Source organism: Rutilus rutilus (genome assembly GCF_951802725.1).
Source record: "Rutilus rutilus genome assembly, chromosome: 22".
Taxonomy (NCBI): Eukaryota; Metazoa; Chordata; class Actinopteri; order Cypriniformes; family Leuciscidae; genus Rutilus; species Rutilus rutilus.
The window spans coordinates 12,422,536-12,435,381 of record NC_140227.1 but is presented as its reverse complement, the minus strand read 5'-3'; the positions used below and the strand labels follow the sequence as shown (position 1 = coordinate 12,435,381).

The 12,846-nt window shown below is 39.7% G+C and overlaps 1 protein-coding gene across 1 annotated transcript in view; it reads left to right on the top strand.

Moving 5' to 3' along the window:
• efna2b (ephrin-A2b) overlaps positions 1-12,846 on the top strand; it is a 164,405-nt gene that overhangs the window by 130,609 nt on the left and 20,950 nt on the right. The window contains exon 2 of the mRNA XM_084394483.1: positions 8,361-8,653. Coding sequence (XP_084250609.1) covers positions 8,361-8,653 — 293 coding nt within the window. The remainder of the gene's footprint in view (positions 1-8,360; positions 8,654-12,846) is intronic.

The following is a 12,846-nucleotide window of genomic DNA, read 5'->3' as shown; positions in this document are numbered from 1 at the left end:
AAATGTGTGCTTTTTTCCTGCTTCCACAACCCTGCAGATAGATTGTTGTTTTTTGTTGGATTTGGGAGGAAATAAATAGTTTCTTCACTCAGAAGAATATGTATTTTGGGTGAGAGTGTGTGTGTTGTAGGAAATCTGTGAGTGTCGTGGGTGGTTTGTGGTGTTTTAAGGGTTGTGTGTTGTCGAAAGTGGAACGACCGGTGTGCATTGTTTTAGGCAGTGTGTGTTTTGGGGGGCGGTGAGGGATAAAGACGGGATGCAGAGTGTCTTCTCAACAGGAATCTGCAGGTATGAGGAAGTTTCTTAGCTGAGCCATTAAATCCCAGAAGCCTCATTACACTCGCCGTCAGAGCTTGAGCGACGATGAGATCCAAACGTGCAAATTTAAAATAAATGCCAGACATCCTCAACTCCTAATAACAGTATTTATCATAAAGTTTGAGAAAAGTTCATTTGAAAGGGGAAAAAAATATATAAATACTGTGGCGTACAAGTATCTTAGACCACTTTGACAACCTAGGATTTAAAATATGAAAAAAATTGAACCAGATCATCTTCAGACCATGCCACAAAAAGTTATCGAATTCAAATTGATTTGTCAAACCGTTCTTGAATACCGCACAAACAAATTTTACGTATCACTTGCAAACACAGACATAAGGCTGTATCTCCGCAACGCTTTTTCGTATTCAGACCAAACTTAGTACATGTAATCACAAGCATGACTTGAGGCTACGTGCTGCGTTTCAGCCTACTGGTCCTTTCACCTACTGGTCCGGAGATACGAAAAATGGCTATTTTTGGTTATAACTTCTGAACGGTTTGTCCAAAAATCATAAAAGTGGTCTTGATAGATTCAGAGCGCCATGCCGAGTCGACTGCTATATCAAATTTTTCCATATCGCCCATTTTGGGCATCGGCCATTTTGAATGTTGTACTATAATGCTGTATTTTATGAACGCATGAACGTATCGTTACAAAACTTGGTATGGGTCATCGGCACGATGCTCTGAAAGAGTCTGAGAAGTTTCGGACCAGAAAAATTATTTACATGCTTATAACTTGTAAAAGTTAAGCTTATGGATTTGGTTGACTTATTTTCACGGAAGTCATCTCCTTAGGTTCCTGAATCCTTGCAGAGTCTAACAATACCAAACATTCTAGGGTTTGCCTTGTGGTTAGCGCAATGTTGTAAATTAGCACTTAAAAAACCTTTGCCTATATCTTCAAAACCGTTAGACCGAATCGAGACGAATCCACTGTAGGAAGTTGGGAAACATAGGTTGTTGGCTAAAAGCTAATGGCCAAATGTCAATATTTTGATAGTAAGTGGCAAAAAAATCCAATCAAAGTCGCCCATGGGTCATTTTTTATGCTCTCATATATATAAATGTCTATAACTCCAAAACAAAATTAGATATTTGCACCAAATTTGACACACACATGTATGGGCTCACTTTGAGAACACACAAAAAAAGTGGTGGAACCTTGGTGGCGCTATAATATAACAAAACAAGGACATTAATTACAATATAATATCATGATATTAAATGCAACACTTTATGAATGCATTGGTGTATCGTTACAAAACTCGATATGTGTCTTGATAATCCATTAAATCATATTTTTAGTTACTGTATATATGATTTTTCAGCCATTTTCCCTAAAATCATATTTAAATATGTTTAATTTCTCATTGTTGCAGTTGGTCTGACACTCCCAGCCATGTTGGCATGTCTTATTGACTTATTTGCGCTTGGTCCCGATAAGTGCTGCTTGCAGCTGTATTTATTTATTGGTATCGTCCAATTTTAGATGCTTAATTGTGCATAACATTTTCTTTTTGCCATTTAACGCTCAATAAAAAAAATAAAATAATAATAATAGTATTAAACTGTTAATATTTAGCAAATCTCAAAATTAATATCTATTTTATTACATTACACTTTAATGTTGTGATGCCTACATTTACATGTGGGTTTACTGTTTTTATATTAAATTTATTTTAAAAAGTACAGAATTGTAATATTTATCAGTTATAATTAAAAATAAGTGTCAGACAGCATTTTTAATATCAATTACATAAACCCTGTCCCCGGGAATGCAATTTATAGATTATCATGACAGAATATGCTAATCAATGACTAGAAGATAGCTACACATAAGCTACACAAATTCATCAACTAACCATTCAGAAATGTTGTCTCCAGGTTGTCACTTCTTCTTGAGTCTCTCCATCTTTGTCTGACTCCAGTTTGAACTTAAAAGGCTAAAAATATGTAGGTATGGCAGTGTTCATGCTACAACACGTGCACAGGTGACCTGGGTCTGAATCCATCTCAGGCCATTTCCTGATCCTTTTCCTGTTACTTCTATACTCTTCTGGTTGATTAAAGGCAAACAGCCCAATTTGTGGACAGCCCAAAAAAAAATATATATATATATTATATATGGATAAGCAGTTCTTACATACAAGGATGTAAACTTGCAGAGTAGCTGAACTGAGGTTGTGAAGCCACTGTGTGTGTAAACATTCTCCATTAGCAGCCCATTAGAGCTACAGTACAATGACAGAGAGCATCCCAGCACAGCTGCTTTGGCTTTTGTTCTGCTTTGATGATAGAACACAGATTTGTTTGCAGATCTTTCATTTGCCGGACTGCACTGGTCCCTTCTATTTTCTCCCACTGTCTTTCAGTGACTAAAAGGTCTTACAAAGCTGGCTGAGGCATAAAAATGTAATTAACCAAGTGTCCCCGCAAGGACGGGGCACTTTTATCTAATGATGTCCCAGAGTAAATGAGTACGCCATGTGAAGAGAAGGTGGATGTGGACATGGACCTTTCGAGAAAACACACAACACCTGGATAATTACACACACACAGACCTACACATCTGAACGTATAACTTTGTGTTAAAGAAGGGTTTAAAAAGGAGCACAAAACAACTATTACTTTTTCTCTCACATGATGCACGTGTTTTGTCCTCTGAGGCTTTTTTCCTATTCTTTTTCTTTTTTGTTTGTTTCATTTTTCGCAACCACCCCCCTCCCATGACAACGTTTTTTAGCCCTGGCTGAACGTCAGCTGGGATAACGTTTGCATAAATGCTGTGATAGAAAAATTGCTCAAGCAGAGTTGGAATAACAGGAGAGATTGCGGGGAGATGTGGAGGGAAGAGGGGGCCACGGAGGTCTCGGCGTCTGCCTGACACAAAGAACAATAAACATGTTCCACATGGGGAGAGGTAGTCCACAGACCAAGCCCAAGCTGAGCATGTGGAAATGGGTTCCAGACCCAGAGCCGTCGGCACAAAGGGCCATTCTCGCGCACATGCACACAAACACACACTCATGCTAAACTTTATGCTGAACTGAGGGGGAGGGCAGACAAACACTGGCATAAACTCATGTGGGCCCAGCATATAGCCCTGCTGCATGCTGGAGGTAGTGATGCATTTGAAGAAGAATTACCCCGAAGTGTGTGAGGCTTGTGCCAGGTTTTTTAGCTGGCTTTATTTGCCCTAAACTATTATGGCCTGGTCATTGGTTAATTGCTAAATAAACACACATATTTGCTTTGGCTGCAACTCAACTAAAGGTTCAGGACAGACAAAACCAACAAGAACTTCCAAATGAGGGCCAAACTCCAGAAGACCTTCACAAACTCATCATTTTTGTTTGACCTGACAGAACTTGGCAAATTTTAGCATCTGCTCTGTGGCAAGTTGTGGTGCAAAATATAATTAATGACTTGCTCAGAGTCTATGGCTTTCTAAAGACGAACAGAGTTGTCTCATTTCTCTCTCCTTGCAGACAGCTGGACTGTCTTTATCCAGTTGTACAGAGGTAGACCCCCGCCCAACCCCAACCTTCGGTGGTTGTAGAAATATAATCCATAGATGTTTTATTTATAAAATACTCAAAACCACTTTTCCACTTCATTAACCCATTTCTGAAATTCGCAACATTGCTTGAGAGACATATATTACAGGCTCAAATAGTCAAAGCGGCTCTGTTTGTACCAACCAGGAGGGTCTAAATATCATGATAAATCATGAATTCTGTCTTATCTGATCTGCTTTCTTGGTTTTAACCTCTTCCATTAAAGATGCTTCCTACTATGGGCCTGGAAAACAGGCTCTTCTACAGGCAAACATTTACTAAAGGAAGTTCTGAAATCTGGATCTGAGGCTCTCTGCCGGCCAGACACTGATGTAAAAAACACAGCACTTCAAACCCCTTCTTTAATCGCAACCACCAGGAAAGTTCACCCAGAGAGTCACCCTCCTTCTAAACACGCCAAACGAGAGTAGTTTGGTCTGATTAATTGATGTCCTGTTGAAATGATAGAGGCTGAAGAATGAACTAAAGCCCAAAGAGCCCCAAAATCTAGAGTTGGATTTCTGCACACATACATTTTCTCCAAATAGGAAGAGCAAGAAACTTAGTACAGGTTTTGCACTTTCTAGGATGTAATATCTTACAGCCTCGCTGATTGCATACTTTAGAATTAAATTAAATCTGAAACAAAATTCATGAAGAAAAGTTTATCAGCCTTAAAATAAATATGATTTGTTAGTTTTTTGCTTCACCTTAATTTCTGCAAAGAACCCTACTTCTATTATTTGCTGTATTGTGTTGAGTTGGCCTCTTGGTTTATTAGAGTTAAAAGATGTAGATGTTACATTATATGTTCAGATCTGTTCCTGTGCTTTTTTTTTCAGGAGAACCCGAGGAACATTGCAGTGCATTGCAGAATCTACTGAGACAATTGTAGTTATAATATTAAAGCTGCAAGCAGCATTTATCTGGGTTCAAGCGTTTAAGGCCTTTAAGGACACATGCGTAAAAAAACGTTAAGTTTTATTTAGCAAGCAAGTAACCACTGACAATTTTTTTTTTTCGTTTAGGATTTATAGGCTTTTGAGTGTATTTTGCCACACCCATTTTCTAAATGACGCTGTTATAGCAACTCAAATGGCAAAGTTCAACTTGTTTTGATAATTATTGATCTAGAGAGTCCAGAGAATTGTCCTAGACTGGTTTGGTTCCGATCGGGCGAAAAACCTAGGACTAATTCGCAAAAGTAGGTTTTTAACATATTCGCGAATATTTAATGAACGGTTTGATTGACAGCAGTGATTCTTGAGGCAAAGTTGTTCAGTATGAGGAGATCTATCAAGAAAAAGAAAGAAAGTGTTCTTTCTAAAAACCAAAAAAGGTTATTTTTTGGCATCAGACTATATAACTTTTTTGGGATTCTATCTGGATTGTTGACATGATGAAAATATCACACTGAGAAAGGGAGGCTATACAGCTCATTTAGAGATGATATGAGATCAGCTGTTGATGTAGCAGCGGAGGAGGAGTTCAGGGAGGTCTGATCAGGACTGTGCTCAGAGGACCTGAGGAGATAGACCGGTGAATACAGTATGATGGATGAAGCGAGCTCACCTAACTGCATGCATTAGCTCTCTCTAAACATTCTGGGCTCACTTATTGATATTTCCATCTGTCATCTCCTCCCTCCGCCACCCTGTACCCACAAGCCACTGGCTGTAAGGTCATTTTTTATAACAAGATACTTTTGAATCAAAGGGAATGACGTGTTGCCTCGGTGTGTTGGATCATTTGGCCGACGACTCCAGATTTAATGACATCTGGGAGTGAAAGGGAGGAAGGGGCATTGATATCGATTTGTTAAGGCATAATGCACCATATAAATCTGAAAGCGATATGCCTGACCCACGAAATGTGTAGTAATGATAACGCACTTTGTATTAAAGGGCAGCTAACACATGTTTTTTTTTTTGGGCAGGATGATTAAATTTAGGGCTCCGTAAACATCAGGAGGGTCCTATGGCGAAGTTCTGCTTCCATTAGTCTTTGCTGAGCTCTCAATATCGTTTACTGGAAAGCTGTGATTAGAGGCAAACTGACACAAAAACACTCAAGAAGAAAATAAGATGGAGTTTGCGCATCTCTGCAGAGAATGAAGCATTTTCCTTTCCAGGAAGAGAAATATCGAGGTGCTGAGGTGCTATAAGAAGAACATGTTCATTTATTTATTATTATTATTACATTTTTTTGATGTTTCATTGAGCTTTTTGGCTACGAGGCGAACTAGGACAACATCAGTGATGTAGTCCATGTTGCCGTTTATATAAGCTCTGGGGTTTAAAGTATTGCTGATGGACAAAAAAACAAAGTGACAAAGAAATGGAGAAAGGGATAGGGAAGTCATGCAGTGTGAATGAGGTTGTTCTCTGGGCCACTATGATAAGGCAAGGAGATATCTGGAGGAGCTTCATGTGCTGCTACAGCTGGTGTTGGCCTGGCTTGGCCCTTTGACAGTAATTCCAGACCTAGATTAGCTGTCATCGTATGCCAAATCTCACTCCAAACCCCCTGCCTACTGCTCCCTCACCCCCTGGCCCTGTCCCTGCCCTCTCTCCCCTAAAAAATGTGATGTTCTGATTTATATAGACTACACTCACAGTCGACAAAGTGAAGCTTTTTTAATTTTCTTTGTGTATCATGTGATTTGCTTTTTTGGGGGAGGAGGTTTTATAAGGTCTTTAGTTCCATTCCAAACCTGTCTCCGGTTCATAGACAGGCAGTTTAATGCTTCTTCGTTTGGCCAAATTCAAAAAGCAACAAATTAATTTTGAATTTTACAACTGTTCTGATCCAGTATGATGATGAAAAAAAGCCTCATTAAAAGAGTGAAATTCTTGGAAAGTAACCAAGAAGTAAGTAGAAAGAAGCAAGTAGTTAGCATAATCTTTTATTGTTTATCAGAAAAAAATATTTTAACAAAACTGATTCACTGATACTAGTATTTGGAAAACATTTGTAATGTATAATGTGGTGCAACTAACATACAGAAACATCAAATAATTTGGCCTTTTTATGGCAAGGCAAGGTTAGATCAGCTTGTGAAATGTCATGGAGCGACTTCCTAAAAACTTTAATAAATCAAAAGATATTTGTTAAAAATACTTTTTATCTTACAAAATAAATGTAAAAACATTTTTGAAAATAATGATTAAGATGTGTACACTCATATGTATTCAAAATGTAAGGAGAGTTTATTATTCATTTTACTTGATGGTTATTCCTCATGTATGTACTGTATATATATATATATATATAAATCATAAGTTGCTGCCTATTTAGAATGTTTCAAAACTGTCATTTATGAGCATTTCAGTAGGGATGTAGACAGAGAGGCAGCTCACTAGATTTTGGCACAGACCTTTTTTGTTAACCCAGTGCATTTCTTCTGATTTCATCTCATCTTTGTTTCACTTTGATATTCTGTTAAATTGGATGAAGCCCCTTGGTATGGCTTCTCGAAGTGTGAACACTTAATTTGAGTTTGCTGGCTTATGTTCTGTAGTGTCTATAGTGAAGGGGACTGCTTTGATGGTGTGGAGAATGGAGGATGGAGCAGGTGTGTCAACCGCACTGGTGACAAACCATTAGAGTCTCTCGGCTGGAGTCGTTAGATCTTATTCATGTAATCTTCACACTGTGGACAGAACAAGAGGATCTGAAGAACACACACACACACACACACAGTTTGTTTTGCTGTGTTTGTTTTCTTGTAAGGTGAAAACCTGATGTATATTTAGTTAAGGCTAGATCCAATCAAAATAAAATACAGGTTTTTTTGGGAGATTAAATACCTTACATTAGAACACCACCTTAGAACATTTTTTATTGTCAATTTCTGTAAATAAAAAAAACGCCTCACTTTTCAAGCAAAACTATGTTTTTTCTGTGTCCACAGAAGAAAGGATGAGTAATTTGATGTGAGGATGAGTAAACAATGACAGAATTTAGCCTTTAGACTTTAACGTCCAAATGCTTTTTAGGTCCACAGTATATCCACTGTAGTTTGTCTGCATATGAAGTCCCAGTTTCTAGCCAAGTGACTGCTGTTTCTGTGTCTTGAGTCGTACCTTCCTGCAGGTGCTCAATTTGTCTCTAAATTGCCCCAGCCAGCAAACTCATTTCAGAAGAGCTGGGTTGAAGCCAGACCGTGTGAAAACTCTTAATGAAGTGGCTTTCTCTCTCTGAACCCCTGTCAATCTCTGCTCATCCACTTCCACTTGGTCATTCCAGTCAGTTCGGCCTTTAGCACCAAATCCCCCTTGACCAATCCCATCCTGTCACATACAACACAGGGAATATCTTCAGTATGAGTGACAGGAGCTACTAGCAATTTCTTTTTTTTGTCTTATAAAAGAGTTTTGTGTTAAAAGATGTTACATTCTCAATCTTTGGCCTGTCATTGTGAGATCTTTTGCAATTTTGTGAATCTCAAGTAAGTTGTTTGTGTTTGTTTTGCAGATTCTTGCATGGTGAATACACAGTGGAGGTGGCCATCAACGACTACCTGGACATCTACTGTCCGCACTACGAGGACCATCTTCCTCAGGAGCGCATGGAACGTTACATCCTTTTTATGGTCAACTATGACGGCTACACCACCTGCAACCACCACATGAAAGGCTTCAAGCGCTGGGAATGCAACCGCCCAATGAGTCCAAACGGGCCCCTTAAGTTCTCAGAGAAGTTCCAGCTCTTCACACCCTTCTCTCTGGGCTTTGAGTTTCGCCCAGGCCACGAATACTACTACATCTGTGAGTAACCTTCTCCTTTCTAACTCTCAGACTTCAACTTCAAATTCCTCATCTATGTTTTCTTGTGACCAGGTGTCAGTATGGCCCCAGGGTGCAATCATTCACTGAACTGATGGTTCTTGGGTTACAGGAACTGGGGTATAGAGGGTAAAGGAAGACTTAATAAGGACGCGTAGACTTCACAACAACATCTGATCAATAGCATGTGCCACATGATTCAGTCTGCTGAAACCTGTTATGTGGTCTCTAGAGACATATGGCAGAAAGAACAAATAAACTAAGTGTTTGGTTTATGTTATAAAGATATGGTTTATGGAACCAAATGCAAAGTGTAACAGAAACTTAAAATTACAGGTTACACATCTTGAATTTACATGGAACCAATTTGTTATGCACAATGTTGTATTTGAAGCAGAATGTTGTTTGTAAATGGCTAGTAAACAGTGACTCATCCACAGTAGCGGGTTTTCCCAGAGTAAACAGAGAGAGACATAATTCTCCTGAAATCTCCCTGATTTGATATCACAAGAATAACATTATTTTTTTGTTCTTCCCTCTCGTTTTTGTGCTGTTATTTCCCTGGTGTTTGTTTCTGAAGGAAGATTTTATCAGGTTTGATGAAGGCTGAAGGAATGGGTCTTCACATCAGCAGGAGCTTAAAGGATAGTTTACCCAAAAATGAAAACTCTGCCATCACCTTCTTGTCCCATTCCAAACCTGTAAGACTTTCTCTCATGGAACATAAAAGAGAAATTTAGCAGACATTTTGCTGTCATTCTTTTCTATACAATGAAAGTGAATGGGGACCAAGGGCTGTTAAGTTCGATGACAAATGGCAAAAAGCACCATAAATATTGTATTATTATTTAAGAAATGCAGTATTGTTATGTAACTTTTATGCCACTTATTTTTTACTAATTGTATTATTTAAATCTTGATGGTACCTGGTCACATTTACTTTTATTGTATGCTAAACTTCACATTTGTATTCCAAAGAAAGCTGATTCATCCTTATCTAGGCATTTAATTTTGGTGCATCATGCCAGGTGGACCACTCTTTTCCAATGCCAACATTTATTGGAGACATTTATTATAGCAATTTGAATGTCCAGGAGTTTAATCAGAGTCGTCAGGGCAGAAAGTCCTGTTCTACTCCTGAACTCCCCTGGGAGCAGAGTTTGGCAGTATCCTGATGTCTCCATCTGATGAAAATGTCAATTTGTTGAATGGCATGTGCACTATTAGCTGTGCACTTTGCCACTCTGGGTGAGATCGGTGCAAAACCAGTTACCAAGGCCATCATGCGTAACTGTCCAAATTATGCTGATTGGTCAAATCATATTTAACAGAAGGATCCTGATGGGAGTAATTGCATCTCCAGCTTCTGGGGTGCCATCCATTACCATTTTTCAGATAACAACAGCTAAAAGCCATTAACCTGGAGGGGGAGTTTTTGGCTCGGAATGGTGCCCGGATGACAGGCCTGACACTTCGTCCTACAGAGGCGGCCCGCCCACCGCCTCAAGGTCAGGCCTTCGCCTGGCCGGACGAATCAAGTGGGGTTCTGCTTTATCCTCTTCTTTCGCTATCACTTTCATGACAGGGGGGAATTTGCTGGGGTGCATCTGTCCCTGTTTCACTAATGGTCTTCTGAAAGGTGTCCTTTGGCCTGATAAAAAGGGCTCCCGCTGGGCACAGGCAAAAGGAAAAGGCTCAGGGCAGCACGACGAATGCATTAATGAGGCAATTTCTCTTCTTTTTTCTCTTCACTTATGCTTTTTTTGTCTGCATGTGTCTGTGTTTATTCTGACTTTTAGAAGATAGAAGGGAGTTTGAGAGAAAAGTTTCCTGTGATAAAAGAATGCAGCTTTAAGTAGAATGGCATGATTTTTACCGCTCACCCTACTTACCATATCCTGGATTGCCTTAGAACTGTCCCTGTGCCCTCAGAGATCGGCAGTTCAGAAGTTCGTTGGACACAACTTGTAGCTCTGCTCATGACTATAACCACCCATTGTGTCACAGGACACCTAATCCTAAAAGCATAGTCACACAAATTGCTCTTTTGAAATCTAAAAGCACATTTGTCCTAATACACGTTAAAGAGTCATTTCTAATAGTTCATGGCCATCTGTTGTAGATGGGTGACCCGCAAATTTTGCTCAAACGGGTGAAAAATATCCAACTGTGTCGGATACGGGTGGGGGTCGGGTCGGACACGGGGGAAACACGCGTCTAAACACGGGTTTAAAACAATCACATGCAAACGTAAAAATATATGCATATTTTTAGGAACATGTATTTAGGAACCTGTATTTCAAGTTGATAAAATCATTTAAAATCCACATCAGGTGCCCACGTGCCACGCCCTCCCAGGATCTATAATATTACCTAGGCTACTTTCACTTTTAAAAAATTCATCATAACCGCGCGCGCGATCTGCAGTCGTCGAGATGGATGCTGAGGAGTTGAAGAAAAGAATAACTAGTGGAGATTGTAAAGTTGTCGACAATACGTCATCAAAAATCAAGTCCAGTGTGTGGGAGAAATTTGGAGTTATCTGAAGAAAATATTGTGAAAGGCTTTGCTACATGCATTTTCGTGTTGGATAGCCGCAAATGTGGAACTTCATCACTGAGGAAGCACGCAGGAACTGTGGTAACAAACCAAGCAGTTCTATCGAACAGTATTTTTCAAATTTAACACTGTTAAGTATGTGTGGTGTGCAGGGCGTGTTTGAACCCAAAATTGTCAGATGTAGGCTAGACAAAATTGCGTGGCAGATATAGTGTTGTAGCCGCGTCTGTTCGATTGGTAAAATGTTATAAGGCTACTCAGTTTTGGTAACGTTAGCCATGTTCTTCATGTACCGGCCTTCAGCTTCGGCTGAAGTTGTCCTTGTGTTAATTGTCGTGTAATAACTTATGTGTGACCTGGCAATAAACATTTTTGTAAGTGTGTCTATAATGTGATTGGTTAAACTGATTTTATTTCGGGTGCGGGTCGGGTGTCGGTTCTATTTTAAGCGGGTCGGGTGCGGATTTTAATTAGTGCTGCTGTCGGAAAACGGGTCGGATGCGGTTTTAAGCACTGCGGGTACGGGCGGGTGCGGATTTACAAAATCTGACCCGTGCAGGACTCTGATCTGTTGTATCTAAAAGCCAAAACTTTAGAGGCCAGAAACAGGAGTAGTGATACCTTTTACCTTTTTATGTAACAAAAAGTTTGCTGATAATGCTAACTTTTATCAGGAAAAATAAAACACGTCTTAAAGCGATAGCTCACCTAAAGATTAAAATGTTGTTCCAAACCCAACGCGATATCATGAGAAAATTTTACTATTATATGTTTTGCCGATTTGGAGGCAAATTCATACAATTTTAAGTTGTACGAAAACATGATTTTAAAAATCTAATTAATTTCAATTTGCCAACAATATGCAGAAACATAAAATAGTTAGGAACTGCCACGAGGTCCAGACCTTTTTGACTTTCTTTCTTCGTTAGAACACAATCACCAACAGAAAATTAGAAGAATATTCATTCTGCTCTTTTTCATACAATGATAGTAATAGGAGGACACTGTCAAACTCCAAATGGGATTACAAAATGTACTATTAACCCTCTTTTGAACGTTTCTCTGCAGGGTTATCCCCTCCACCTCAAAGATGTATGTGGCGGCCTTAGCTGCTTACCACACTCCTTTGGGTGGGGTATCTCTTGGGAGAGACCCATTAGTTACTCATTTCCTCCATGGCACCTTGAGGCTGAGACCTGCACAGTGCACAGAGCGCTCGCATGGGTTTTTGCCGTTGTTGCTGGAAGGCCTTGCTGCAGCTCCATTTGAGCCTATTGAAGAGGTTCCACAAAAGGTCCTCACCCTCAAGACTGTCTTACTTCTCTCTGTCTCATCTCTTAAAAGATTTGAAGACCTAAAGGCCCTGTCGGTAGCTCCTACGCACCTGGAATTTGCTCCGGGTATGGTGAAAGCCTTTATTCACCCTAGACCGGGCTATGTTCCACTAACATTGCGGCACCTATTGTACTGCAGGCCTTCTGTCATCCACATTTTCAAACATCAGATCAGGAGAAACTTAATCTATTGTGCCCAGTCAGAGCATTAGATGCCTACGTCCACAAAGCTGCCCTGTTTATTTGTCTGTTTCTGGATCTGGGTTCCACTCCAGGAGCTTT